Source organism: Erinaceus europaeus, chromosome 2 (genome assembly GCF_950295315.1).
Source record: "Erinaceus europaeus chromosome 2, mEriEur2.1, whole genome shotgun sequence".
Classification (NCBI taxonomy): domain Eukaryota; kingdom Metazoa; phylum Chordata; class Mammalia; order Eulipotyphla; family Erinaceidae; genus Erinaceus; species Erinaceus europaeus.
This window is the reverse complement of record NC_080163.1, coordinates 78,377,602-78,404,006: the sequence shown is the minus strand read 5'-3', so window position 1 is coordinate 78,404,006 and position 26,405 is coordinate 78,377,602. Positions and strand designations below refer to the sequence as shown.

Genomic DNA, 26,405 nt, shown 5'->3' with positions numbered 1-26,405 from the left:
CTCCTCAGTCCCCTAGTAACCCTTCTTTGGAGACTCAGGAATTCATGTGGAAAATATTTTGAAACTACAAACTACTAGACAAAAAAAAGATATGTATACTTCTAGTTTAAGTCCATCTGCCTCCCACCTGGTTCAGAGGAGGGATGCTTAGTAATGAAGATTTGAATCTGGAATGAATTAAGCCATGTTGAGACATTTAGAAATGAGTGAATAGCTTTACATACCTTAGTACACTAATGGTCTGCAGAAGGTGGGAAGAGGGTTGAAAGAATATTCTTTGTGCAAACAGAGAAACTAATTAAGTGTGCCCAGGACCTCCTCTGTGAGTTGGTTTTAACAGGATTATAAATATGTGCTTGAGTGAGTTTGAACACAGTGTGTCAGTTGCTCGTGGCCTTTCTGTTTATCAATACTATCTACAAGATGTTAACCACAGGGAAGTAGAGCTTTATTAGGCATTTCAGCCTGCCAACATTGTGGGATTTATTGACTTAGTGCCCTCCGGGTCTCCTGACAGTCTGGACCTCTCTTCTGCGGGATGCACCTGAGGGCCATCGTCTGTCCACACAGCCTGTTGGTATTACAAGACCCATTCCTTTGTAATACTTCTATCCCAGGGTGTTAGACATACTTGTCGGTGTGGAAAATGAACTACTTTAGGCCAGCCAGATTTAAAATTAATTGTTTAACTTCTTTTCAATTTTCTCACTGTACCTTATTTTTGTTGCATTTGCAGCCAAAACAAGAGTAACAGCTAGGACCCTTCCTTCCTTCCTTCCTTCCTTCCTTCCTTCCTTCCTTCCTTCCTTCCTTCCTTCCTTCCTTTCTTCCTTCCCTATTTGTTAATTCTATTTATTTATTTACTATTGGATAGAGACAGAGAAGTTGATAAGGGAAAGAGAGAGACTGAGAGACACCTACAACACTGCTTCCCCCCTGCAGGTGGAGACCAGAGCCTTGAACCTGGGTCCTTGTACACTGTAATGTGATAGCTTAACCAGGTGTGCCACCACCTGCTCCCCCCCAAAGACAGATAGATTATTTGTATTTTTTTTTGCCTCCAGGGTTATTGCTGGGGCTCAGTGCCTGCGCTACAAATCCTGAAGAACATTTTTTCCCATTTTACTGAATAGATGAGAGAGAAATTGAGAGAGGAGGGGGAGAGAAAGATAAAATACCTGCAGAACTGTTTCACTGCTGAGCCCCTGCATGTGGGGAGCCGGTGGTTCAAAACAGGATCCTTTCCATGTCCTTGTGCTTTGTACTATGTGCGCTTAACCCAGTGCACTACCGCCTGGGCCCCTGCTATATAGTTTTAGTATGAAAAGGAGCACAAAGAAAATCGATCGTTCAAATTACATGGGTGTTTGTTATTATCCATTTCCAAAAGAAACCATGTTTTACTTGCTTTTTAAAATTTAGAGTTTATTAAGAAGCCCACTGACAAATGGATGGCTAACAATTTTGTTCTCTTCCAGAAATCGAAGCCAAAGAAGCTTGTGATTGGCTGCGGGCGACAGGTTTCCCCCAATACGCACAACTTTATGAAGGTGAGCTTCGAGCACCATTTTCTTTAATTGCTCTTCCTTCTTTACTGTTATTGGTCTATGAGTTACATTCAGTTGTTAAGTATTTCAGGAGTAAAACAAGTTTAGCCAGCTTGAGACAAAAACCGCAACCCTGATAGTAGTAGCACACAGCTATCTTATTGGCCCTTCTGCCATCAACCTGAAACTCCTGTCTGTTCTTTTCTTGCTTTCCTCTTATTTTTTTCTTAGAATGCATGTTTTAAACGAAGTTTTCACCTTTACATAAAGCTTGTTATGTAATGTTGTAGAATTTAATTTTTCGCAGTTTATTGTTAGAATCTTCTAGACTATGTGTTTCCATAGTTCATTCGTGTACTTTTTGCAGCTGTGCAGTGACCTATTATGAGGATATACTACACCTTTATTTATTTATTTGTTTATTTGTCACTATGATTTTTGGTGGGGCTTTAAGTCTGCACAATTCCACTGCCCCCAGAGGATGCCTCCCCTCCCTTTCCTTCTTTCTTTCCTTCCTTTCTTCCTCTCTTCATTTCTTCCTTTCTTTCTCTTTCTTTCTTTTTTTTCTTTCTCTCTTTTCTATATTTCTTTCTCTTTTTGATAGGGAGAGGAAAGAGACACCACAGCGTTGTTCCACCATTTGTGAAGTTTCCCCTGTGTAAGTCTCTCACGTGATGGCTGAATCTTCATACATTGTAAACTGCGAGCCATCTCTCAGATTCACTAGAAGTTATTCTTTTTTAATATTTAATTTAGTTACTGGATATAGACAGAATATTGAGAGGGGAAAATGAAATAGAAATGGACTGAAAGACACCTGCAACATTGCTTCACCACTCATGAAGCTTCCCCTCTGCAAGTGGGGACCAGGGATTTGAACCTTGGCCCTTGCGGTTGGTAATATGTGCACTTCACCAGGTGCCCCTCTACCTGGCCCTTACAGGTTATTCTCACCCACAGTTAAATTAGTGGGCATTTTAGCCTTTTTTTTTAACTTCCTGTTTTGACATTTTTGTATTCTCATGATACAGGTTCAGTACATTTATATGTTGGATTAGAATTGCTGGGGTAAAAAAGAAGTGTAATTACTTAGAGTAGAGAACATTATGTTCAGTTGTATAGTGTAGATTTTTCAGAAGAGTCTGTATTAATTTTCACTCCAATAATATTTACAAAGATCTATCCATGTTCTCTCAACACTTGACATTGTCACTTTAATTTTTGCTAATCAGATGGATATAAAAATATATTTTACATTTTGCTTCCATTTTCCTAATCATAATAATAATGTCCATTTCTTTATATCATCTGACTATATATGTCTTTTTTTTTTTTGTTTGTTTGTTTGTTTTTTTGCCTCCAGGGTTATCGCTGAGGCTCAGTGTGCCACGAATCCATTGCTCCTGGAGGCTGTTTCTCCCTTTTTTGCCCTTGTTGTTTACATTGTTGTTATTATTGTTGTCATTGATTTTATTGTTGGATAGAACAGAGAAAAATCATGAGAGAATGGGTAGATGGAGAGAGAGAGAAAGACACCTGAAGACCTGTTTCACCGCTCTGAAGTGACATCCCTGTAGGTGGGGAGCCGGGAGCTTGAATCCAGATCCTTGGACCCCATATTTCTTCTTGTGTGAAGTATCTGCCACCCATTTCCTCCTGTATTAATTATGCTAGTCTTCTTAGTGATTTGTAAAAGCTCTTTATTCTGCATCTAAAGCCTCCATTGGTATTACAGATTTCCATCTCTAGTTTGTAATTAAGTTTTTGTTTTTTTTTACTTTTGTTTAGATTGTTATTCAATAAATATTACGGTTTTTTTCCCTGACATTCAATTTTTAATTGAGAAAAAATAGACCTTTCTAAGGAAGAACAAGATCTAGGCTAAACTTTTTTTTTTAATTTTTTAAATTTTTTTCCATTTATTTATTTTCCCTTTGTTGCCCTTATTGTTTTTCATTGTTGTTGTAGTTATTATTGTTATTGATGTCATCATTGTTAGATAGGACAGAGAGAAATGGAGAGAGGAGGGGAAGAGAAAGATAGACACCTGCAGACCAGCTTCACCACCTGTGAAGCGACTCCCCTGCAGGTGGGGAGCTGGGGGCTCGAACCAGGATCCTTAGGCTGGTTCTTGTGCTTTGCACCACCTGCGCTTAACCTGCTGCACTACAGCCTGACTCCCTAGGCTAAACTTTTACTGTTGAATTTTATACTAGGTGTTATAGTGCTTGTGAAGCTAGAAGGTGAAGTCATCAAGTCTCATTGACACTCTTGAGCCACTAGCTGCCGAGTGGAGGTAGAGTGTGCTGTGTACATAGCTGATCCCTTTCAAGTGAGGCTTCTGTGCTCTGTGTGAAGACATTTAAAAAGAATTATAGGGACTGGGTGGTGGCGCCCTTAGCTGAGCGCACATGTTACAGTGAGCAAGGACCCAGGACCCAGGTTCGAGTCCCCGATCCCCACCAGCAGGGATAAAGCTTTGCTAGTGGCAAAGCAGGGCTGCAGGTGTCTCTCTGTCTTTCTCCCTATCTCCCCCTCTCCTCTCAATTTCTGGCTGTCTCTATCCAGTAAATAAATAAAGGTAATAAATTAAAAAAAGAATTACAGTTGTGAATTTCATTTTATGTGTTATTTTAAAGCAAATTTTAGGTGAAGAGTGAAGTGATTTTTTAAAAATTCTTTTAAGTATTTATTCCTGTTTGTTGCCCTTATTGTTTTATTGTTGTAGTTATTGCTGTTGTTGTTGTTGGATAGGACAGAGAAAAATGGAGAGAGTAGGGGAGGACAAGGGGGGGGAGAGAAAGACAGACACCTGCAGACTTGCTTCACTGCCTGTGAAGGGACTCCCTTGTAGGTGGGGAGCCAGGGGTTCAAACCAGGATCCTTACACTGGTCCTTGAGCTTTGCACTTAACCCACTGTGCTATACCACCTGACTCCCAGTGAAGTGATTCTTAAATTGAGAGCAGAGTAAACTATTTCTAAGAGGATTTCTTCCCACTTGAACATAGATGTTTTCTTAACTCTACTGGTGTAATGACATTAGTTGTCTCTCATTTATCCACTGCTTTATATGTTTGTTTGTTTGTTTATTTATTAGTGAAAAAGAAGAGAAAGAAGGTAGAGAGATAATCAGAGCATCACTGCAGCATATGTAATGTTGGGGACTGAACTCAAGACTTCATGCTTGAGAGTCCAGTACCTTTCCACTGTGTCATCTCCCTGGTTGCTCACAGAACATTTTTATAGTACTCAAAGCAAACAGAATTTTGGTATATTTACATTTTAAAGATACAATTTTTTGGGGGGCGGGAAGCTGGGCAGTGGCATGCCGGATTAAACACACATGTTACAGTGTGCCAAGAGCCCAGGTTCGAGACCTGCTCCCCAGCTGTGTGTGTGTGTGGGGGGGGCTTCAGAAACAGTGAAGCCTGTCTGCAGATATCTCTCTTTGTCTCTCCCTGTCTCCCCCTCTCCTCTCAATTTCTCTGCCCTAACAAATTAAACAAAAATAGAAAGGGAAAGAAAAAATGGCCAACGGGAGTTGTGGATTTGTTTGTGGGCACCAATCCCCAGAGTTAACAATTAAACAAAAAAATCTTTTTTTTATCATTCAAGAAGAAAGAAGATTCTAGGAGACAGTCTTCATGTTACAAAAACTTTAAGAGAGCCAGTCGAAAAAATGTCACTAATCTCTTTTTCACCAAGATTGTTTAATTCTTCTCATAATAGAGATCTTTAGATGTGTTTTTGCTCCTCTATTCCTATAGAGTATTAGCAAGCAGACTACTGTCACAGTGAAGGCTGTTAAGTTAGAGCAAGTGGATAGCCCTCCCATGAGCTCTTAAGAATAGAGATAGTGGGGGTCGGGTGGGGGGTCGGGTGGTGGTGCAGTGGGTTAAGCGCACGTGGCGCAAAGCGCAAGGACCAGCGCGTAAGGATCCCAGTTGGAGCCCCCAGCTCCCCACCTGTAGGGGAGTCGCTTCACAGGCAGTGAAGCAGGTCTGCAGGTGTCTATCTTTCTCTCCCCCTCTCTGTCTTCCCCTCCTCTCTCCATTTCTCTCTGTCCTATCCAACAACGAACAACATGAACAATGGTAATAATAATAACCACAAGGAGGCTACGACAACAAGGGCAACAAAAAAGGGGGGGAAATGGCCTCCAGGAGCGTGGATTCATGGTGCAGGCACCAAGCTCAGCAATAACCCTGGAGTTAAAAAAAAAAAAAAAGAATAGACATAGTCTGGAAATGGGGGGGTAGCGCAGCGGGTTAAACGCACGTGGTGCAAAGCGCAAGGACCGACTTGGGGCCGGGGTTCTAGCCCCCAGCTCTGCACTTGTATGGGAGTCTCTTCACAGGCAGTGAAGCAAATCTGCAGGTGTCTATCTTTCTCTCCCCCTCTCTATCTCCCCTCCTCTCTCCATTTCTCTCTGTCCTATCCAACAAGGACGATATGAATAACAAGGATAATAATGACCACAACAATGGTAAAACAACCAGGGTAACAAAAGGAAAAAATGGTCTCTAGGAGCAGAGGATTCGTGGTGCAGGCACCGAGCCCTGGCAATAACCCTGGAGGCAAAAAAAAAAAAAAATAGAGATAGTCTGTAAGCTTGAATATGTGCAACATGATCAGCAGTTTGCTTTGAAGAAAGAAAGATAGGAAAGGAGTTTGGGGTACCCAACAGATCTGAAGTTGTCAGAGAACACACAGAGATCGCCTTCTCCTACCAGCTTGCTCACTAAATTAACTCATTACCTAATTTAAGATAGTTGGTCTTCCTCATGGTAGCCTAGGTTGAATGTATATTATTCCATGAAGGTGGAGTCAAAAGTATTTCCTTATCAGACTTTGTAAAATGTCTTTCTGTTCTTCCATATCAGAGAATATCTATAATTCCCCTCTGGTTTGCTCCTTCCCCTCTCTTCCCCACCATTTTCTTCTTCTTCTTCTCCTTCTCCTTCTCCTTCTCCTTCTCCTTCTCCTTCTTCTTCTTCTTCTTCTTCTTCTTCTTCTTCTTCTTCTTCTTCTTCCCCTTCTTCTTCTCCTCCTCCTCCTCCTCCTCCTTCTTCTTCTTCTTCTTCTTCTTCTTCCCCTTCTTCTTCTTCCCCTTCTTCTTCTCCTTCTTCTTCTTCTTCTTCTTCTTCTTCTTCTTCTTCTTCTTCTTCTTCTTCTTCTTCTTCTTCTCCTCCTCCTCCTCCTCCTCCTCCTCCTCCTCCTCCTCCTCCTCCTTCTTCTTCTTCTTCCCCTTCTTCTTCTTCCCCTCCCCCTCCCCTCCCCCCACCCCTCCCCCATCTCCTCCTCCCACCCTCCCCCTCCCTCTTCCTCTCCCTCTCCCTCCTCCTCCTCTTCTTTCTAGCTTAGGTATTTGGATGGCCCGCTGTTTATTGTGATGGGGTTATGAGTCTTTTCCTTAAAGATAACTTTTACCTGATAACATTCAGCTAGCCTTCTCTCTCTCTCTCTCTTTTTCTTTTTCTTTTGAGACTTAAAGCCTGCTGTTTTTAGGCTATTAAATAAAAGAGAGCAAGGTCAGCTTTTACAAATTAAAACTTTTCCTCTGGCTTCTTCACAATGGAGAGAATACAATGAAATTTGCCTAAATTGCTTTTTAATTGGCAAAGCAACAGATCAGTGAAAATGTATTCTTTCAGTATTATAGGATAAATCCGTTCGATCCAAAAATAAATCACTTGGTGTGTCAATGTTTTGTGATTTTTAATTTTTTTTCCTTTATTGGGGGGGAATTAATGGTTTATAGTCAACAGTAAAATATAATAGTTGGTACATGCGTTAACATCTCAGTTTTCCACATAACACTCTATAACACCCCACCTAGGTCCTCCTCTGCCATCATAGGGAACTAGCATTCTGTTGAATTTTCAATGGAGATGGGGGAAGATAATTGCATTTGCAGTGGCTGTGGCTGTCTTGTGTTCTTAATTGCATTTGCAGTGACTGTGGCTGTCTTGTGTTCTTCTATTTATAAATTAAATTTCCTTCAATTATGTCCATTTCTGGTGTTGATTTTTCTGCCAAGCAGTACTTTCTTATGAAATACATGTTTGCTAAGGCCCAGTTCTAGTCTCTGCCTTAAACCCCCCCCCCCCAAATCTGGGGGTGGGGTGGCAGATTAAAAATCCTAATATGCAGATAGCATTTTCACAAGTTACATTTCAGGGTCCCTTGATATTTACAAATTTTTCTGAAGCATAGATCTGCTTTAGAGATATACTGCATATTGTTCTGAACTATCACTTCTCCCCTTCATCCTGACACCATGTACTGGGTAAGTACACACACTGCACCAACACACACATTCTTTGTCTTCCTGTTTAGCTTTATTTTGGTCCTTGGCAATTAGCACTTCCTGCCCTTAAGCCTAAACTAGAAGTTTAAATTCTAACCTGAAGAACTACAAGAAGTCCTAAATAGCAAGTCATTATCATTTAAAAGCCAGTCCTTTCAGAAAGAATCCCTGCAAATAATAGGAAACTGTTGATTTAATTCTTTTATCACTTGCATTTAGCTCTCCCTACCTAGGACTTTTAACGCAGAAATTTTAAATCAACTTACATCAAAAATGTGTTCTAAAATACAGTGTGGTTACCCTAGGTATTATTAAAATGCTATGTTATATAAGTATTAGCAGTATGTTTATTATCTGCTGGGTCCTTGGTATCTGTCCAAAGTGAAATCCAGTTCTGTGCCCCCAATCCCCAGCTTTACAATCTGCCTGATTTCTGTTTAGTAATAAGACTACTTTCACTATAAGCCACCTCTTTTATTTCTGTTGTAATAGTGCAACTCTCATCATTTGTCTAAGAAACTTGGTCTGTAAGTTAATGAAGAGGTGCTAAATTCCATCTGTTTCCTTAAAGTTCCTTTTTTAAAAAATTGTGCTTATTTTTTGTTTTGCTTATTATTGCATAGAAACAGAGAGAAACTGAGAGGGGGAGGGGAGATAGAGAGGGAGACAGAGAGACACCTACAGCCCTGCTTCACTACTCGCAAAGCTTTCCTCCTGCAGGTGGGGACCAGGGGCTTGAACCTGGGTCTTTGCTCCCTGTAATGTGAGTACTCAACCAAGTGTGCCACTGCCTAGCCCCTCTTCAAAATTCTTTGGATGATACTTACCTCACTGGTATATTTGTGCTGTCGCTCAGGGAACATAACTAACTTAAAGTTCGTGTTAATTCATCATTATAAAAATAAGTATTTTATTGGGAGTAGGGGTTGATGATTTACAGTATGGTCTTTAACACCTAGGCACAACCTTTTATTTACCCTTTCATTGATGTCTCGAAGGCACAACAGAATCGCAGTGTCCCTTCATCCTGTACCTTTACCTCCTTCCCCAGAGTCCTTTGCTTTGGTGCAGTACACCAAAAAAGACACCTCTACATATTATCTCTAGAAAAAAAGATTACTATTGAGGAACTACATACTATTTTGTAAAACCACTGATGAAAGAATATAAACACATAACAAAAAGTACTAAATTTGGGGCCCGGTGGTGACACACCTGGTTGAGCACATGTTACAGTGCACAAGGACCCAGGTTCAAGCCCCCGCTTCCCACCTGCAGGGGGATGCTTCCCAAGTGGTGAAGCAGGGCTACAGGTGTCTTTCTGTCTCTCTCCCTCTCTATCACCATTCTCCCTCTTGATTTCTGGTTGTCTCTATCCAATAATAAATAAAGATAATAACAAATTTTAAGGAATAAATTCTCAATTAACTTAAGAACTGTAGTATTACTAATTAGTCACATTTCTAAAACTACTGATAGCCATGTCTATTTCATATGCAGTGTTAGCCATTTTCAATGCCAAAGGGGTATTTTTTTCTTTCTTTCTTTTTGATTATATAACCCTGGCTTCCTGCAATACTGACCATTCCTGGCCCATGAAGTTACACAGGATTCTTACTCATGTAAGCATTCCACTGCAAGGCCCAGTATTTACCTCATAGCTGGAAATCCAAAGAGGGATAACTTGAGTTTATCTAATGACAAATCCAGAGTTGTTGTAAATTTCCACAATGGTGCTATGGGTGCTCTTTCTCCCCATTCTTCTTGGGAGTATTTATCGACAAGAGATAGGCAAGGGAATTCTTTCGTTGACTTCCTCCTCATCATCTTTTCTACTTTTTGGTTCTGACATACAAACACTTCAATATTTTAGTAGTATGAGCTCTTCTACAGATTAAGGGATTTGGGTTTCTATTGTTTTACAGAAGCTTGTTTTGTTTAATGGGAAATTAATTACATGAACATCTGAAAAAATCTATATGGAAGTATTAATATATTTTTAAAAATAGCGTATCCTCAATTCTCTTAGCTCTTGATGCCAGGCAAATGGTTCTATTCCATTTACTATGACTGGCTATTGTTCTCTAGATCTTTCCTTGGCTCGGTTTTTTAATACTCTCTTCCTTGATCAAAAATGAGTAAAAACAGATTAAAACAAAACAGAACACCTCAGCTACATTAAAAGGGAGCATCCTTCCTGGCTTAACTACTAACTTATAAGGGGCCAGGTGGTGGCGCACCTGGTTGAGCACACATGTTATAGTGTGCAAGGACCCAAGTTCGAGCCCCTGGCCCCCACCTGCAGGGGGAAAGCTTCACAAGTGGTGAAGCAGTGCTGCAGGTGTCTCTCTGTCTCTCTCCCTCTCTATCATCCCCTTTCCTCTCAATTTCTGGCTGTCTCTATCCAGCAAATAAATAAAGATAAAAAAATAAAATAAAATACTAACTTATAGCAAAGGGTCTGTTGCTGCTGATTTGTTTAAAGGTGGAACAGTGTGCTAAACTACTTAATCTTTCATGAGAAGAGCTATTTGAATTGTAGACCATATTAGAGCTAAGCTCTTTTAGGACAGTGATAAGGAGTTCTCTCCCCCCCCCCTTCCTCTCTCCATATATTTGGCGCTTTTCAAGGAATGAAATGTTCTGTACACAGTATATATATGTTCCGTTTCTAAACTGAGTTATATTGACAAGACTATCATTGCTTAATAAATAACATGTTTTTATTTTTCTCATAGATCTGTTATTCCCCATTGATATTTCCTTGGTCAAGAGAGAACATGATTTTTTGGACAGAGATGCCATTGAGGCTTTGTGCAGGTAAATAATTATGAATCAATTCTTTTAATTTAAAATAAGAAAATTCTGTTATCTCATACTACAGTTAAAATAGCACTAAAATCAGTACTCTCTTAAGAGGTACTGAAATAATGCCTCTCCTTATTATATATCATATGATTGTTGAACCAGGTACTAGTCAAATGATTTGAAAAGTTGGCACACAACTTTCTAAGAAACATTGTAGTTGACTGCACAGTCCCAACTCTGGATACCCTAGTAGTTAGAATTACTACTGTATTGAATGTGACAAACACATTCAGAAAAATAGAAGAGTTATGACTTAACCAGGGTGACTGCTGATTTCAGCTAAGCTTTTCTGAATCTCTTTAGTATTCCCAGGTACAAAGTAGTAAAAGCAGGATTAAATAGGATTGTAAAATAAGTCATCACAGCTTTTGACATAATAAGCAGTAAATGAGCATTAATGTTAAAATAAATGTGAATAAAATGTCAGAGACCCTTGTTCATTGTGGTGAATCTTCAGTCTGAGAAGCAGCTGGGGATATTGTAGTGAAGTGGAAGTAATAAAATATCTTAACAGATAATGAAGGGACACCCATAATTCTTCCAGACTCTTCATGACACCTTACAAATTTTTAAGTTATTTAGCCTCTCTAATTTTTCTCAAAATGTAAGCCATTAAAGTAGAATTCTGAAGAAAAATTATACATGAACAAACTTCACAGCTTACTATCAGATTAATTTATTTTTAATTGCAATATTTATTTTGACTGAAAAAACATCTTTAGATAGAATGATACCTACTGTTTATTTTCCCTGGTAGACAAAGAAAGCAGTGGTTAACTTGATGAAAGCACTCTACATTGCCTTTCTTATGTAATAAAATATTGTCTGAAGTAGCAAATTAAGCAGTGCTTTTTTTTTTTTTTTTTTTTTGTTTTGTTTTTTGTTTTTTGTTTTTTGTTTTTCCTCCAGGGTTATTGCTGGGCTCGGTGCCTGCACCATGAATCCACCGCTCCTGGAGGCCATTTTTTTTCCCCTTTTGTTGCCCCTGTAGCTTCGTTGTGGTTACCATCATTGCCCTTGTTGACGCAATTCGTTGTTGGATAGGACAGAGAGAAATGGAGAGAAGAGGGGAAGACAGAGAAGGGGAGAGAAAGATAGACACCTGCAGACCTGCTTAGGAAAGTATAGATAGGTTGCTTAGGACAGTATGTGGAAAGACTAGTTCTTATGGTTTAAGAAAGAAAAAGGTATTATAATACTAGTAGAAACACTGTAACTTTTTAAATAAAATTAAATAACTGCCTACAAATGCCTAGGATTTGTGCACATTTTCTGAAATAAGTCTAATTCCATGTCCTACACTGTAGCTATGTCATCAGGAATTAAAAAAAAATCACTAATGCAGTTTGGGAGAGAAGAGACCACCTGGAATATAAACTACTCTAGATTATATATATATCTTATTGCTTATCTGTGGAGCGGAATAAATTTCTTATCAATTTATCATTGGTGATAAATTGAGGCCATCCCTAAGATATATTGTAGGAAATACTAAGACATTGTGTCTGATCATGCATTTCACACATTTTATGTCACCCAGCAGCTTTGCCCATGTGTTGACATACATGACTTTCCATAGAAAATGGTTTGCCCTTTGAGAGGCTTCAGTAGGTATCCAGGAGAAAAAAGGTGGTGGGAGCAGCAATTTTTCACATATTTCCTGCACCTTCTTTGAAATACATTGCATGTTCTGAGCTGTCAGCAGAATAGCTGGAGATACTTGTTTTACTGAATGTATGATATTCATCTTATTTGCTAGACTAACCTGTTCCATATGCTTTCTCAGCCCATCTGTATTATTTGAAATTTGACCTTGTGATTGTGTGAAGTTCTTTGCAGACTGACATGCCTTTTGTAGACTTCATCTTTTTCCTTGCTGGATTGGTTTTAACCAGTGGATTTTAAATATATATGGTAATAAAGTGATAGAGATTCAGCTGGAAAGTTTCTACGTTATGAAATTAGTATTAAAACATGTCACATTATTTTATTTTCAGTTCAATTTTGTTGAATATGATAATTTTTCTCATGATTTTTCTTAACCTGCCCCAAATGGATCATATTCTCATGCATACACTAATGTTCTGCTTAGAAAATCATTTTAAAACTTGTGTACTTATGACATTTGTAGATCTTAGTGCTCCTTTGGCCAAAAATCTACTAAAAACTGATCTCGCAACATTATCTACTTAGGGCAGAAGACTGTTAGACTTTTGTTTGTTTGATGGGATACAAATATAATATCTTAAATATAAAGTTTGATAATAACCAAAAGTTACAGTTATTAAACTACTAGTTTATTTTTTTATTTTTTTTATTGCTAGCATTCTTAGACTCCCATTTGTTAAGAGGTTTATGTATTTGTTTCCTTGGAGAGATTGGCTTTTGTCCCAGTCTTGCTAACTTTGTTTTACAGTCCAACTCCAGTGATAAAGCCAAGATTATGAGTTATAATCCATATCAATGCTGAAGAGTGATTCACATGTTTTGAACAGATAAAATAGCAAACTGAACTCCTATTATAATACATTGTCTGAGATGTTCTTTATCTATAGCTTCTGAAAAATATTACACAGTGTTGATTGCCTTTGGAATTACAGCTGACTCCTATAAACACCCCAATGGATTATGTATCAATAGATAAGATGACAATATAGGGATAAATAGGTATCTATTCTATCATAAGCAGTTTATTGTAAAATGTCCTTTAAAATGCCTAAGCATTACAACGCAGCCTCTTTTTAAACCAATTTAACGTTTATTTACATTATTATAAAATTTTAGCAGTGTCCTTTCACACCTATATATGTGTATAAAATAAAAAGAAATCATCCTTCACATATTAGGGCTTGACTTTGTTAATATTCTAGATCTATTAAAAAGGAAGCAAGTAATTTTTTTAAGCTATGGTAATAATTCCAAGAAAAGGGTCTTTATTAGAGCAATTTATGTCATCTTAACTTGATTTTTTTCTTCTTTTCCTTCCTTTTGTGTTTTCCCTGTTTTTATTTTGAATGAGACCCAGATCCCCTCCTGCTATGCTTTTTATCTAGGTGATTGCTATGCCCTGCAGCAAAGCTCCTGAACCTTTGATAGCCTCCCCTGTGCTCCCTCCCCCTTCACAAAGGGTACAGTGGCCCTGCAGATAAAACTGACACATTCCTGTGGGGGCCCTGGGGGCTGGGACTGACCATGGCTTCTGGACAGATGGTGTATGATACCAGTTCAGACAAACCATTGCAGGACTCATAAGCTGCTCCCATATACTATTGCCGTTAACAGCTATTTTAAGAACTGTTGAGGATGCTGTTTTTTGAGTGTCAGAACCTACTGTGTTTTAGTTACAGGACCATTTATCATTTTGCGACCTCTCTAAATCCTCATTCCTTCCTCCATAAAATGAAAGTAAATAGGGGCTGGGGAAATAGCTCACTGGGTGGAGCTTACACCATCCCATGGATGAGTCCATACCATATCACAGGGGAGCCTAGTGGGTAGTACTGGAGAGCTGGTTCCTTAGATGATGGAGCAGCGACCAGCTGCTCACTGTCTCCCTCTCCCTCTCCCTCTCCCTTATTCTCCCCCTCTCCCTCTCTTCCCCTCCGTCCATCTCTGTCTGTCTGTGTCTCTCCTTATCTGAAATAAAGCCAGTGTGTGAAGGGGCTGGGAGACACATTTCGTCATATATGTACCTCCAATCACCACATAAAGGGGAATCACTGCACAAGGGAAGTTTCACAGGCTCTTTTCTTTTCTTTTCTTTTCTTTTCTTTTCTTTTCTTTCTTTCTTTCTTTCTTTCCTTCTTTCTTTCTTTTATTTTTGCATTATCTTTATTTATTTGTTGGACAGAGACAGCCAGAAATCAAGAGGGAAGGGAGTGATAGAGGGAGAGAGACAGAGACACCTGCAACACTGCTTCACCACTTGTGAAGCTTTCCCCCTGCAGGTGGGGACAGGGGGCTCGAACCTGGGTCCACAAGCACTGTAACGTGCGCTCAACCAGGTGTGCCACCACCCGGTCCCTCACAGGCCCTTGAAATGAAGCTGCTATATCTTCTCTCCATCTCTCTCTCTCTCTCTCTCTGCCTCCAGGGTTATCGCTGTGACTTGGTGCCTGCATTATGAACCCGTTGCTCCTGGAGGCCATTTTTCCCATTTTGTTGCTCTTGTTGTTGTTATTGTTGTTATCACTGTTGTTGTTGTTGGGTAGGGCAGAGAGAAATAGAAAGAGGAGGAGAGAAAAATAGACATCTGAAGCCCTGCTTCACCACTTGTGAAGCGACCCCCCCCTGTAGGTGGGGAGCCCTGGGGGCTCAAACTGGGTCTCCCTCTCTTTCTCACCTTGGGGGGGGTGGGGTAGGGTGAAGGAGTCTGCTAGGCTTGATGTAATGATGGAATCTGGTAGAGTTGAAGCCCTGGCAGCAAAAAATTATTGTGGTGGGAGGGGGGTGAGGCCCCAGAAAGGAAGGAATGAAGGGAGGGAGGGAGGAAAGAAGGACAGGCAAATAACTATATTCATACTGTAGTACTGTTGTTAGAACCAAACTAAAATAATGTGCATGAGGTGTAGGAGTAGTGCCTGAACAAATGTGCCCCCTTGTTTGTCTAGCTAGAACTATTATTTCAAGTTATTACTACCTGTCTCTCAATAGATGAAGTCCCACAAATGAGTCTCTCTCATAGACACCTCAGGGAATAACTTTTGTGCTTCAATTTGAGGTGTTAGGAAGGAGAAGACCTGTATCAAACTGGTCTCCTGGGTTCTTTTTTGTTTGACTCAAATCTAAAACAGATCTCCCCTCCCACTTTCATGCCTAGTAAATAAACCTCACCAAGTTATAAGCCCCATTCAACCATTCAAGTCCCAATGTACTCAGGTCGGGTATGATGATTAAGGGTATGATGGATAAAACACAGATCTAAGGCTAATTGCCCATATTCTAGATTCTTGTAAATCTTGAAAACATTTGAAGACTAAAGCACTGTTAAGTATGTCACTTACATTATGGATGTTCTTTTCAAAGGGACACAACTCCTCACTTTCAAGTCTATGAACTTTTTCTTCATTGCTTGTTTTCTTTCTCTTTCCATAGGGGGAAAAAAAAATTCCTGAGCATAGGTGCTCTAGGTTATCTTTGTTTATACCATAAACAGGCTACCACATAATCTATGAAATCAAAGGCAGCCTTATCAGCAGGCAAAAATATTTTCTATCCTATTGCATCAAAGCTGTTAGGCAAGTTTCAAGAACAGAAAGAGGTTTCTCATGGTCAGTTTGGATTTGTGTGATTTAAACGCCTTGTGTCTTAGGAAAACAGAAAAATTGTAATTGTAGGAAACCTTTAAAAAAAATGATGGGGGCTGGGCGGTAGCGCAGCAGGTTAAGTGCACGTGTTGCTCAAGGATCCTGGTTCAAACCCCGGCTCCCCACCTGCAGGGTGAGTGGCTTCACAAATGGTGAAGCAAGTCTGCAGGTGTCTATCTTTCTCTCCCCCTCTCTGTCTTCCCCTCCTCTCTCCATTTCTCTCTGTCCTATACAACAACAACAATATCAGTAACAACTAATAATAACCACAACAAGGATAAAACAACCAGGGCAACAAAAGGGAAAAAACAACCTCCAGGAGCAGTGGATACCAAGTCCCAGCAATAACCCTGGAGGCAAAAACAACAACAACAACAAAATGATAGTACAGGACAGCAGATATGTTAAAGTTCTTTTGAGAAAGGGAATGATGATCATCTGGAAGTTACAATAAAATTGTGACCTGAAGGGCAGTCATTCACATTTTCACATACCTTCCCTCCGTGCATATTTAAAGGGTATCTTTTTCCCTAACTATTTTTTATTGTTTCCTGGGGAGATTATTTCTTTTTCAGAATTTAATTTTCGGGAGTCGGGCTGTAGTGCAGCGGGCTAAGCGCAGGTGGCGCAAAGCACAAGGACCGGCATAAGGATCCCGGTTCGAACCCCGGCTCCCCACCTGCAGGGGAGTCGCTTCACAGGCGGTGAAGCAGGTCTGCAGGTGTCTATCTTTCTCTCCTCCTCTCTGTCTTCCCCTCCTCTCTCCATTTCTCTCTGTCCTATCCAACAACAACAACAACAACAATAATAATAACTACAACAATAAAACAACAAGGGCAACAAAAGGGAATAAATAAATAAAATAAATATAAAAAATATATATACATATATAAAAGAATTTAATTTTCAGTGACACTTGAAAAATTGTCACACCGGCTATTTTTTCCCATATTTTAAATTAACAATACTATTTGTATTAAAAAATATTCAAAATAAAGTCATGATTCCCATCCCAATAAAGAATTTGAACTATAAGCATATTTGTTGAAGGCTAACGATTTTGTCCTTGAAGCTGCAGTGTACAAGTGACTCAGATAGTACATTTGGCTATTGCTATGACTATTCTAAACATTATTTTCCATATTGAGCAACCTAAAAAGTTGGGGATTAAAGAGGATTCAGCTTTCCTTTTTGTGCAAGGATTACTTTTGAAGACTCCCCAAAGTATTTATCATAGATTACTAAAAAAAAAAAAATTGATTTGAGATAGAATATCCTGTTTATTTTACCAACAACTATACTTGGTTCTTTTTGCTATTCCAATTTATATGAGACTTGATAACAGTAGATTTTATTTCTTGTTTATGTAAGGTATTACCTCCTGGTGCAACCTGAAAGCCATTGGAAAGAGTAAACTTTCTTGTTGTGGTTATTTGTTCTTTGAAGACTAACAGGCACCATATAGTACTAGTCATGTGTCATTTTTGCTATTAAGTAGTGACATTAAGTTTAAATGAAAATATGAAGGTGTGTTGAAACCATTCATTTTTAAAAGATGTTCCCAATACTCTTCCAGATTCTGACAGGTTTTGAAGCAACTTGTTAAAACAACTGCTTGGAAAAAAATATTTATCCTCCCATTAGTGGTTTCCTGTCTTTGCTAATGTTATTTCTTTGCTCTGTAGGCGTCTAAATACTTTAAACAAATGTGCAGTAATGAAGCTGGAAATAAGTCCTCATCGAAAGAGAGTAAGTATAGAAAATGTACTATAGGGTGGGAAAGGAAGAAACATATCAATCAGACACTGGATGGTAGCTTTTGCTTGTTACACTCTTACTTCTTGTTCCTTCTTCTTGTAATGCATTCTTAATGTTATAATCTTATCTAGTTTGCCAGAGTCTGTGTAGCTTTAAGTAAATGAAACCAATTTTTTTTTCTGACTTGCATAAATCATATATTACCTGATTAAGTCAGTATTTACATCACAATAAAAGGGTCAGACTTAAGGAATTCAAGTGAATTTGCATTGCTCCCTATAGAAAGTAAAGCTTCAGCCCTTCTCAGTGTCAGCCATACCACATCTAGACATAAGTATGCTTCAAAACTATAGAGATGGAAGTGGGAGGAAAACCCACACATTCTAGTCAAGTGGTGGCACATAACCAAGTTCATACGTGGTCTTCCACGTATGAAATGTGAAGACCGCTTATGAGATCTTAGGAGAAGAGGTAGGTGTAGCATTGGGAGTGAGTGTCACAAATTAGAGTAAACAGGAGTAAGTTTGGTCAAGGAATGTATTTCTGACTCTTCAGAGGTGAAATTTTAATTACCCTCCAGTCCCTGACCTACAAGTAGCCTTCTTGGGGGAATAAAACCTTTTAACAAATGAACTGGAACCTCAGCACCCTGCTGAGCTGTGGCAAGCAGATTACAAATCAATTGGCATTTCTGCCTCTACTCATTGTCCAGTGAAATGTGGGTCATAAGATATTTTCCACACTGATGGGAAAGACATACCAATAAATCAGAGTGAATTAGGCTTTTTGATAGGCTGCCTAAATGGCTCAGATGAAATAGTTTGTTACAGCATAACCCTGAGCCCTGCCGGTAGAATCAGTGAAGATGTTACTTGTGTTTGTGAATGTTATGTGCAATCAGGATTGAGTATCTGTGAAGTTTTGCTAAATTACCTGGAGCATATTTGAGACTTAAAGGACACTTTTGGCATGAGCTCTAGATCCCATCCCGAATCAAGCGGGGAAAGGGGTAGAATAGGTAAGGGGAAAGTATAGGTAAGAGACTGAAAAGTAGCTGACTGGAAAGATCTGATGGCTTACTTTGGAGACCTTGTAAACTTTCAGACTGGCTATATGCCATTTCACTATTTGAAAACTATCCTTTTAATTGTGAAAGAGAATATAAACACATCCTGTTGACAGACAGCAAAACTGAAGGCAGACCAGAGGGGAGTCCTCCCTGTTGCTGACTCCAGTTGAAAATATTTTGGATGCCTGACATTTTCACAGATCTAAGAGGTTTCCTCTGGGAGCAATTAAAGAGCAGCCTATAGACCCCATAGTTTCCATAAAATAACTCTTATTTGACATGCAACACTTGGTGGGCCTTTCCCCCCATCTTTGGTACTTAACAAAAGCCCATCTTTCTTATTTACACAAATAAAATTAAAAAGTAAGGATGCAATTGACACTGGCATATTATGAGCAGTATCCTGGCCTGGGGCCTCACTGTCTGTTCTTCTCCCAGATGTCTCTTAGTCCCAGTGAATGAATGGCTCCATTCTGACTTTGCAGAGTGAAGATTCAGATGAGGATGAGCCTTGTGCAATAAGTGGCAAATGGACTTTCCAGAGGGACAGCAAGAGATGGTCCCGGCTCGAAGAGTTTGATGTCTTTTCTCCAAAGCAGGACCCAGTCCCTGGCTCCCCAGATGATCCTCACCTGCAGAACGCCACAAGCCATGAAAGCATGCTGACAGACCTCAGTGAGCACCAGGAGGTGGCCTCTGTCCGCAGCCTCAGCAGTACCAGCAGCCTCCCTGCCCATGTCCCTCACGGTGGGGAGAGTACTACACTGCGGACTAACTCTGTCATTAGTGTGTGCTCCTCCAACAATTTTGTAAGCAATGATGACTCTTTCTGTAGTCTGCCTTCTCCCAAGGAGCTGTCCAGCTTCAGCTTTAGCATGAAAGGCCAGGAGAAAAACACCAAGTCCAAGACCCGGAGTCTGCTGAAACGCATGGAGAGTCTAAAGCTACGGGGCTCACACCATGGCAAGCACAAGGCACCTTCCAAGTTGGGACTGATCATCAGTGGGCCTATTCTGCAAGAGGGGATGGATGAGGAGAAGCTGAAGCAACTAAATTGCGTGGAGATCTCCTCTCTCAATGGCAACCACATTAATGTCCCCATGGTACGAAAGAGGAGCGTTTCCAACTCCACGCAGACCAGCAGCAGTAGCAGTCAGTCAGAGACCAGCAGCGCTGTCAGCACCCCCAGCCCTGTCACCAGGACCCGGAGCCTCAGTGCTTGCAACAAGAGGGTGGGCATGTATTTAGAAGGCTTTGATCCTTTCAACCAGTCAACATTCAACAACATCGCAGAACAGAACTTTAAGAATCGCGGCAACTATCCAGAGGATACTGTGTTCTACATCCCGGAAGATCACAAGCCTGGCACTTTCCCCAAAGCTCTGTCCAATGGTAGTTTCTCTACCTCAGGGAATAATAGTTCTGTGAACTGGAGAACTGGAAGCTTCCATGGTCCAGGCCATGTCAGCCTGAGGAGGGAAAACAGTGGAAGCCCCAAGGAACTTAAGAGACGCAATTCCTCAAGTTCCATGAGCAGTCGCCTGAGTATTTATGACAACGTGCCAGGTTCCCTCCTCTATTCCAGTTCAGGTGACCTCGCTGACCTAGAAAATGAGGACATCTTCCCTGAGCTGGATGACATTCTCTACCATGTGAAGGGGATGCAGAGGATAGTCAACCAGTGGTCGGAGAAGTTTTCAGATGAAGGAGACTCTGACTCAGCTCTGGACTCTGTCTCTCCATGCCCATCTTCTCCGAAGCAAATACACCTGGATGTAGACAATGACCGAGCTACACCTAGTGACCTGGACAGTACAGGCAATTCACTGAATGAACCAGAAGAGCCTTCTGACATTCCAGAAAGGAGGGATTCTGGAGTTGGGGCCTCCCTGACAAGGTCTAATAGGTAATAGCACCACTTCTCCTTTCAGGTCATAGAAGCAGGGTCAGAAAACAATTGTTGTTGCCTCTTGTATAGAGGAACAGGATCAATTCTGGCATTCATAGCCATGTAAGTGCCTAAAGGAATTGATGGACTAGGAAAAAGTAGATTCTGTCTAATGAGTATTGAGGTAAAGTTTGCAGAGCTGAAATAAATTCAGTGGATAACCAGTACACTAATGTTTATAACCTTGAACTGTATACTTTAAGATGGTTAATTATACAGTTATGTATGTTTTACATACAGAGGAGGGAAAAAAATAGAGTGAAATGCCTCTTTTCGTTTGTTTGTTTCCAGGGTTTTCACTAGGGCTCAGTGTGCCAGCACTATGAATCCACTGCTCCTGGTGGCCACTTTTTTTCCCATTGTTGTTGCTCGTGTTATTATTGTTGCTGCTGTTGTTGTTATTGGACAGGACAGAGAGAAATTGAGAGAGATGGGGAAGACAGAGTGGGGAGAGAAAGACACCTGCAGACCTACTTCACTGATTGTTAAGTGACCCTCCTGCAGGTAGGAAGCCAGGGGATCAACCCGGGATCCTTGTGCCAACCCTTGAACTTCTTACTATGTGCGCTTAACCTCGTGCGCTACTGCCTGGACCCCCAAAATGCCTCCTTTAAAAGATTAATTTATGGGAGTCAGGCAGTAGCACAGCGGGTTAAGCACACATGGTGCGAAGCACAAGGACCGGCTAAGGATCCTGGTTCGAGCCCCCGGCTCCCCAACTACAGGGGAGTTGCTTCACAGGTGGTGAGGCAGGTCTGCAGGTGTCTATCTTTCTCTCCCCCTCTGTCTTCCCCTCCTCTCTCCATTTCTCTCTGTCCTATCTAACAATGATCACCGGGATCCTTATGCCGGTCCTTGGGCTTTGCGCCATGTGTGCTTAAAGTGCTGTGCTACCGCCCAGCCCTCTATGTCTTCTTCTTAAGGTGAGATGCCAGAGAGCACCCCGTTGCTAACGTAGTGCCTACCCATTAAAACCTTTGTATCCAAACTTCCCTGGGCAGATGACCCCACCAGTGTGTCCTGGAGCCCCACTTCCCCAGAGCTCTGCCCCAGTAGGAAAGAGAGAGGCTGGGAGTGTGGATCGACCTGTCAACGACCGTGTTCAGCAGGGAAGCAATTACAGAAGCCAGACCTTCCACCTTCTGCATCCCACAATGACCTTGGGTCCATACTACCAGAGGATTAAAGAATAGGAAAGCTATTGGGAGGGGATGGGATACAGAGTTCTGGTGGTGGCAGTTGTGTGGAATTGTACCCCTCTTATCCTGTGGTCTTGTCAGTGTTTCCATTTTATAAATATAAACAAAAATAATAATAATAAAATTTTAAAAAGCTTTGTATCATTCACCTTTCCCCGTTCTTCTCTCACAGGCACAGATTGAGATGGCACAGTTTCCAGAGCTCTCATCGGCCAAGTTTGAACTCTGTGTCACTACAGATTAACTGCCAGTCTGTGGCCCAGATGAACCTGCTTCAGAAATACTCGCTCCTAAAGTTAACTGCCCTGCTGGAGAAGTACACACCTTCCAATAAGCATGGTTTTAGCTGGTAAGGTTTATACTGCTTAGTAAACTGTAACTGAAAATGTTTGCAATCACCTCCATGAGATTGTCCTAACACTGAGTCTCTGGCAGTTCTGTATTAATGTCTTCAGTCTGTCATTCTAATGCAATCAGTCTCTACATTCTTGCGGCCATATTTGATACTGCTATAAGTCACACTAGCTTTAGGGGATTGCCAGTAGGATTGGTTGATTGAATTTCAGCTTTTTTTTTTTTTAAAGACTGATTTCTGTTTTTTTTTCAATCTTTATTTGTTGGATAGAGACAGTCAGAAATTGAGACGGAAGGGGGTGATAGAGAGGGAGAGAGACGGAGAGACACCTGCAGCACTGCTTCACCACTTGTGAAACTTTCCCTCTGCAGGTGGGGGCCAGGATTTTGAACCTGGGTCCTTGCGCACTGTAACATGTGCGCTCAACCAAGTGCATCACCACCTGCCCCCGAGTTTCAGCTTTCTAAGTGATAAGTCACCAATTGTTGGGGTGAGAGTACATTACTCTTCCACTGCATTGTACAGGTACCTCCTTAACAAAGATAGAAATAACCCACCGTAAGTATGTATATGGACACATTTATGTGTCAGATCACATTTATGGAAGGGAGGAAGGAACACTGTTTAGATGACCAGATATTAGTAAGACTTACTTTAAAATGTTTAATTACAATTCCTTGCCTTATAACCCTATTTGTATACTTTTGGAAATATAATATATTTTTAAACTTTCTTTATTAGGGAATTAATGTTTTACATTCAACAGTAAATACAGTACTTTGTACATGGATAACATTTCTCAGTTTTCCATATAACAATACAACCCCTTTAGGTCTTCTGTCATCCTTCTTGGACCTGTATTCTCCCCCCCCCCACCACCACCAGAAATACATTATTTTTATATTTTATTTATTTAAATGAGAAAGATACACAAAGAGGACAGAGCGCTGCTCAGCTTTGGCTTAATGTGGTGCTGGGGATTAAACCTGCAACTGCAGAACATGAGGCATCAGTGTCTTTTGCATGACCTTTCTGCTATCTCCTCAGCCCTAAGAAATTATTTTTATGTGAGTATTTGTAACATAACTGTGCTAAAAAGTTTAGGCTATTTTTATTTCAACAAAGATTTTCAATAAGAAATATTTAAAGAATTCACTAATCTGGGGCCGGGAGGTGGCTCACCTGGTTGAGTGTATACATTACGGTGTGCAAGGACCAGGGTTCAAGCCCTTGGTCCCCACTTGCAGGGCAAAGTTTCATGAGTGGTGAAGCAGGGCTGCAAGTGTCTTATCTCCCTCCCCCGCCCCTCTCAATTTCTGGCTATCTCTATCCAATAAATAAAGATAATTTAAATAAATAAAGTATTAAAAGAATTTGCTGATCCTTCAGCTGTCAACTAAAAGAGATGAAGATAAAATTTACTGAATAAGCTGTTCAGAATTACCCTTGAAAACACATCACTTGGTGTATATACAGTGAGAGGTAGACCGGTAGAATGTATCACCTAGTGTATTCTCATCTTAGCTTTTCTCCTTTCAGGACTAAGTAAAGGTATGTCTCTAGATTGACATTCCTGCTCATTTCATAGCATCATCTAGCTATCCTTAAGTCTTTTCAATAGTCTTGAGTGTTAATTATTCAGTTGCACAACTGCTGCTTTTCATAAAACTAGAGAGAAGCCAACTTCATTAGTGATGCTCTTTTAGCAAACCAGAATTGCTTGAGAGAGTCACTTAACAATGTAACTGTTCCTTCTCTTTTCAACTCCTCCTCTCCCGAGGACTTGCAGTGTGTTTAACTTCAGCATCAAAGCACCTCCTGTTCAAAGGCTGTTATTATGTGAGTCTTGCTAAATACAGAAGTTGTTTGTTCTGAATGACAGAAATAAGTATTGACCAGTTTCTCCCCACATGCTTAAGATTCTCAGTGGAGATCGTAATGTGTTCTTTGCACATTCCGCAGCTGGGCTTTGCTCCCCCCAACAAAGCAAGTATTATGCACACTTTTAGCCATGATACTACATACTTAACTGTATGGAAATACAAATTTGGCTGTGTACTTTAATTTTACCTTTTCTAGAGCTATAAACAGTAGCATGCCTTGGCTCTTGGTAAGCACTCAGAAGTCAAAGCTGTCTATCTTAGCAGTGTGCCTCTGTGCTTAGTGTCATATTTTTCCTGCTGGCTATTTAAGACTGCATATTTTACATTCTTATTTCTGAGTTGTCCACCCCCTCCCCTTCCCACCAAACCCTCAAAAATTTGAAAGTACATAATATTTCTTGAGTTCTGGTGAGTCTTTCCAGTGAGTCAAAACCAAACGTAAAAGCCTCACATTGTAGGATCCTTGGAGTAGGGAGAAATCAACACAAAGTTCTTTTCCTGTTGAGCCTTGCCCTTTCTTGTCCCATTCAGAGAGGTCATTTGTAGAGCTGAAAGTTCTGCTTGACAGCATTAAATACATGACACGGGTTTCCTGCTGTTGCCTATACTGCAGGGGCTAGACCTGGTTTCAGGACTGCAGGGAGCCTGGAGTAGGCTCACAAAACCCTCATTGTTCTTTTTTCATCCTCCTTTAGAAACCTAAAGATGTTATACTTTCTGGGGTCACCAGCAGGAGGATTTATTTTGACTTCAGGTCATTCATTTTGGCCCCCACTGTTGAGCTCTAGTGTTGGTTCTCTTTGTGTTAGACCAGCATGATGTACTTGCTATTTTCTCATCCAGATTTTACCTGATCCCTCTTACCCTAAATACTTTGAATCTTATTAGGGACTTAGAAATGTCTCTTGTCCTTTTTCAGGACAAATGGTGATTTGTTTTTTGAACTCAGTCATGAAGCACTTTACTGGGGATCTTACATGTTACTTTCTGTTTCTGTTCCTTCATGTGCTGCCATTTTGATTAAAAAGAAAAAAGTCACTTGCCTTACGACTCAGAATTAAACAAGTGTGTGACTCAACCTTGCAGTCTTAACTCTTAGAATATTAAGAATGGCACTACCCTGTGGAACTGTCTGCGATGGTAGAAATAGTCAGTATTTGCATGCTTCAGTGTGATACCTGCTGGCCATGAATGAATAATAAGCACTTGAGATGTGGATAGCACAACTGAAAAACGAATTTTTATTTGTCTATTCCTTTATTTTTGTCACTTCATTGGGCAATTTCTGTGCCTTGTGCAATTCTACTGTTCTTGGTAGTTATTTTCTTTCCCCCAGATAAGATGGTAAGAGATAGACACTACTACAACACTAGTATAGTTCCACTTTGCAGTTAGATTCAAAAATTTTTTTTTAATATTTTATTTATTTATGAGAAAGACAGAGGGAGAGAGAAAGAACCAGACATCACTCTGGCACATGTGCTGCCAGGGATCGAACTCAAGATCTCATGCTTGAGAGTCCAAAGCTTTATCACTGCGCCACCTCCCGGACCACAGTTAGATTCAAATTTAACTAGCCATTTCAGTAACAAAGATCTAGAGCCCAGATGATTTACTTGCAAAAATGAAAAAGTATGAAAATTAAACATATTTCTCCCTACCTCAATATTTCTTACTAATAGGGCTGTGCCCAAGTTCATGAAAAGGATTAAGGTCCCAGACTACAAGGATCGGAATGTGTTTGGGGTTCCTCTGACCGTCAACGTGCAGCGCACAGGACAGCCTCTTCCCCAGAGCATTCAGCAGGCCATGCGCTACCTCCGCAACCATTGTTTGGATCAGGTAAGAGCAACTGCCTGTGGGTTCCAGTCTAATATAGGAGCTCAGTTGACTGTTCTTTTTAGAAGTGTTTTTGGTTTTGCCCCAGGATTATTGCTGGGGCTCAGTGCCTGCACTAGGAATCCACGGTTCCTGGCAGCCGTTTTTCCCATTTTGTTGCACTTGTTGTTGTTACTGTTATTATTGCTATTGTTGTTGTTGGATAGAACAGAGAAATAGAGAGGAGGGGAAGACAGAGAGGGGGAGAGAGAAAGACGGAGACACACAGACCTGCTTCACCGCCTGTGAAGCGACCCCCCCCCTTGCAAGTGGGGAGCAGGG

The 26,405-nt window shown here is 40.5% G+C and overlaps 1 protein-coding gene and 1 long non-coding RNA gene across 9 annotated transcripts in view; both read left to right on the top strand.

Moving 5' to 3' along the window:
* DLC1 (DLC1 Rho GTPase activating protein) overlaps positions 1-26,405 on the top strand; it is a 438,486-nt gene that overhangs the window by 398,383 nt on the left and 13,698 nt on the right. For 4 of the 8 annotated variants that reach the window (XM_060183257.1, XM_060183263.1, XM_060183251.1 and 1 more), the window contains 7 exons: positions 1,479-1,550; positions 9,461-9,481; positions 10,598-10,679; positions 17,719-17,782; positions 19,346-20,766; positions 22,180-22,356; positions 25,928-26,087. In XM_060183257.1, coding sequence (XP_060039240.1) covers positions 1,479-1,550; positions 9,461-9,481; positions 10,598-10,679; positions 17,719-17,782; positions 19,346-20,766; positions 22,180-22,356; positions 25,928-26,087 — 1,997 coding nt within the window. The remainder of the gene's footprint in view (positions 1-1,478; positions 1,551-9,460; positions 9,482-10,597; positions 10,680-17,718; positions 17,783-19,345; positions 20,767-22,179; positions 22,357-25,927; positions 26,088-26,405) is intronic. The other 4 variants (XM_007519949.2, XM_007519950.3, XM_016186802.2 and 1 more) reach the window with 1 other exon arrangement.
* On the top strand, positions 10,752-11,914 carry LOC132535852 (uncharacterized). Its single transcript, XR_009547601.1, has 2 exons — positions 10,752-11,572; positions 11,836-11,914. It is a non-coding gene; the product is annotated as an uncharacterized LOC132535852 (long non-coding RNA).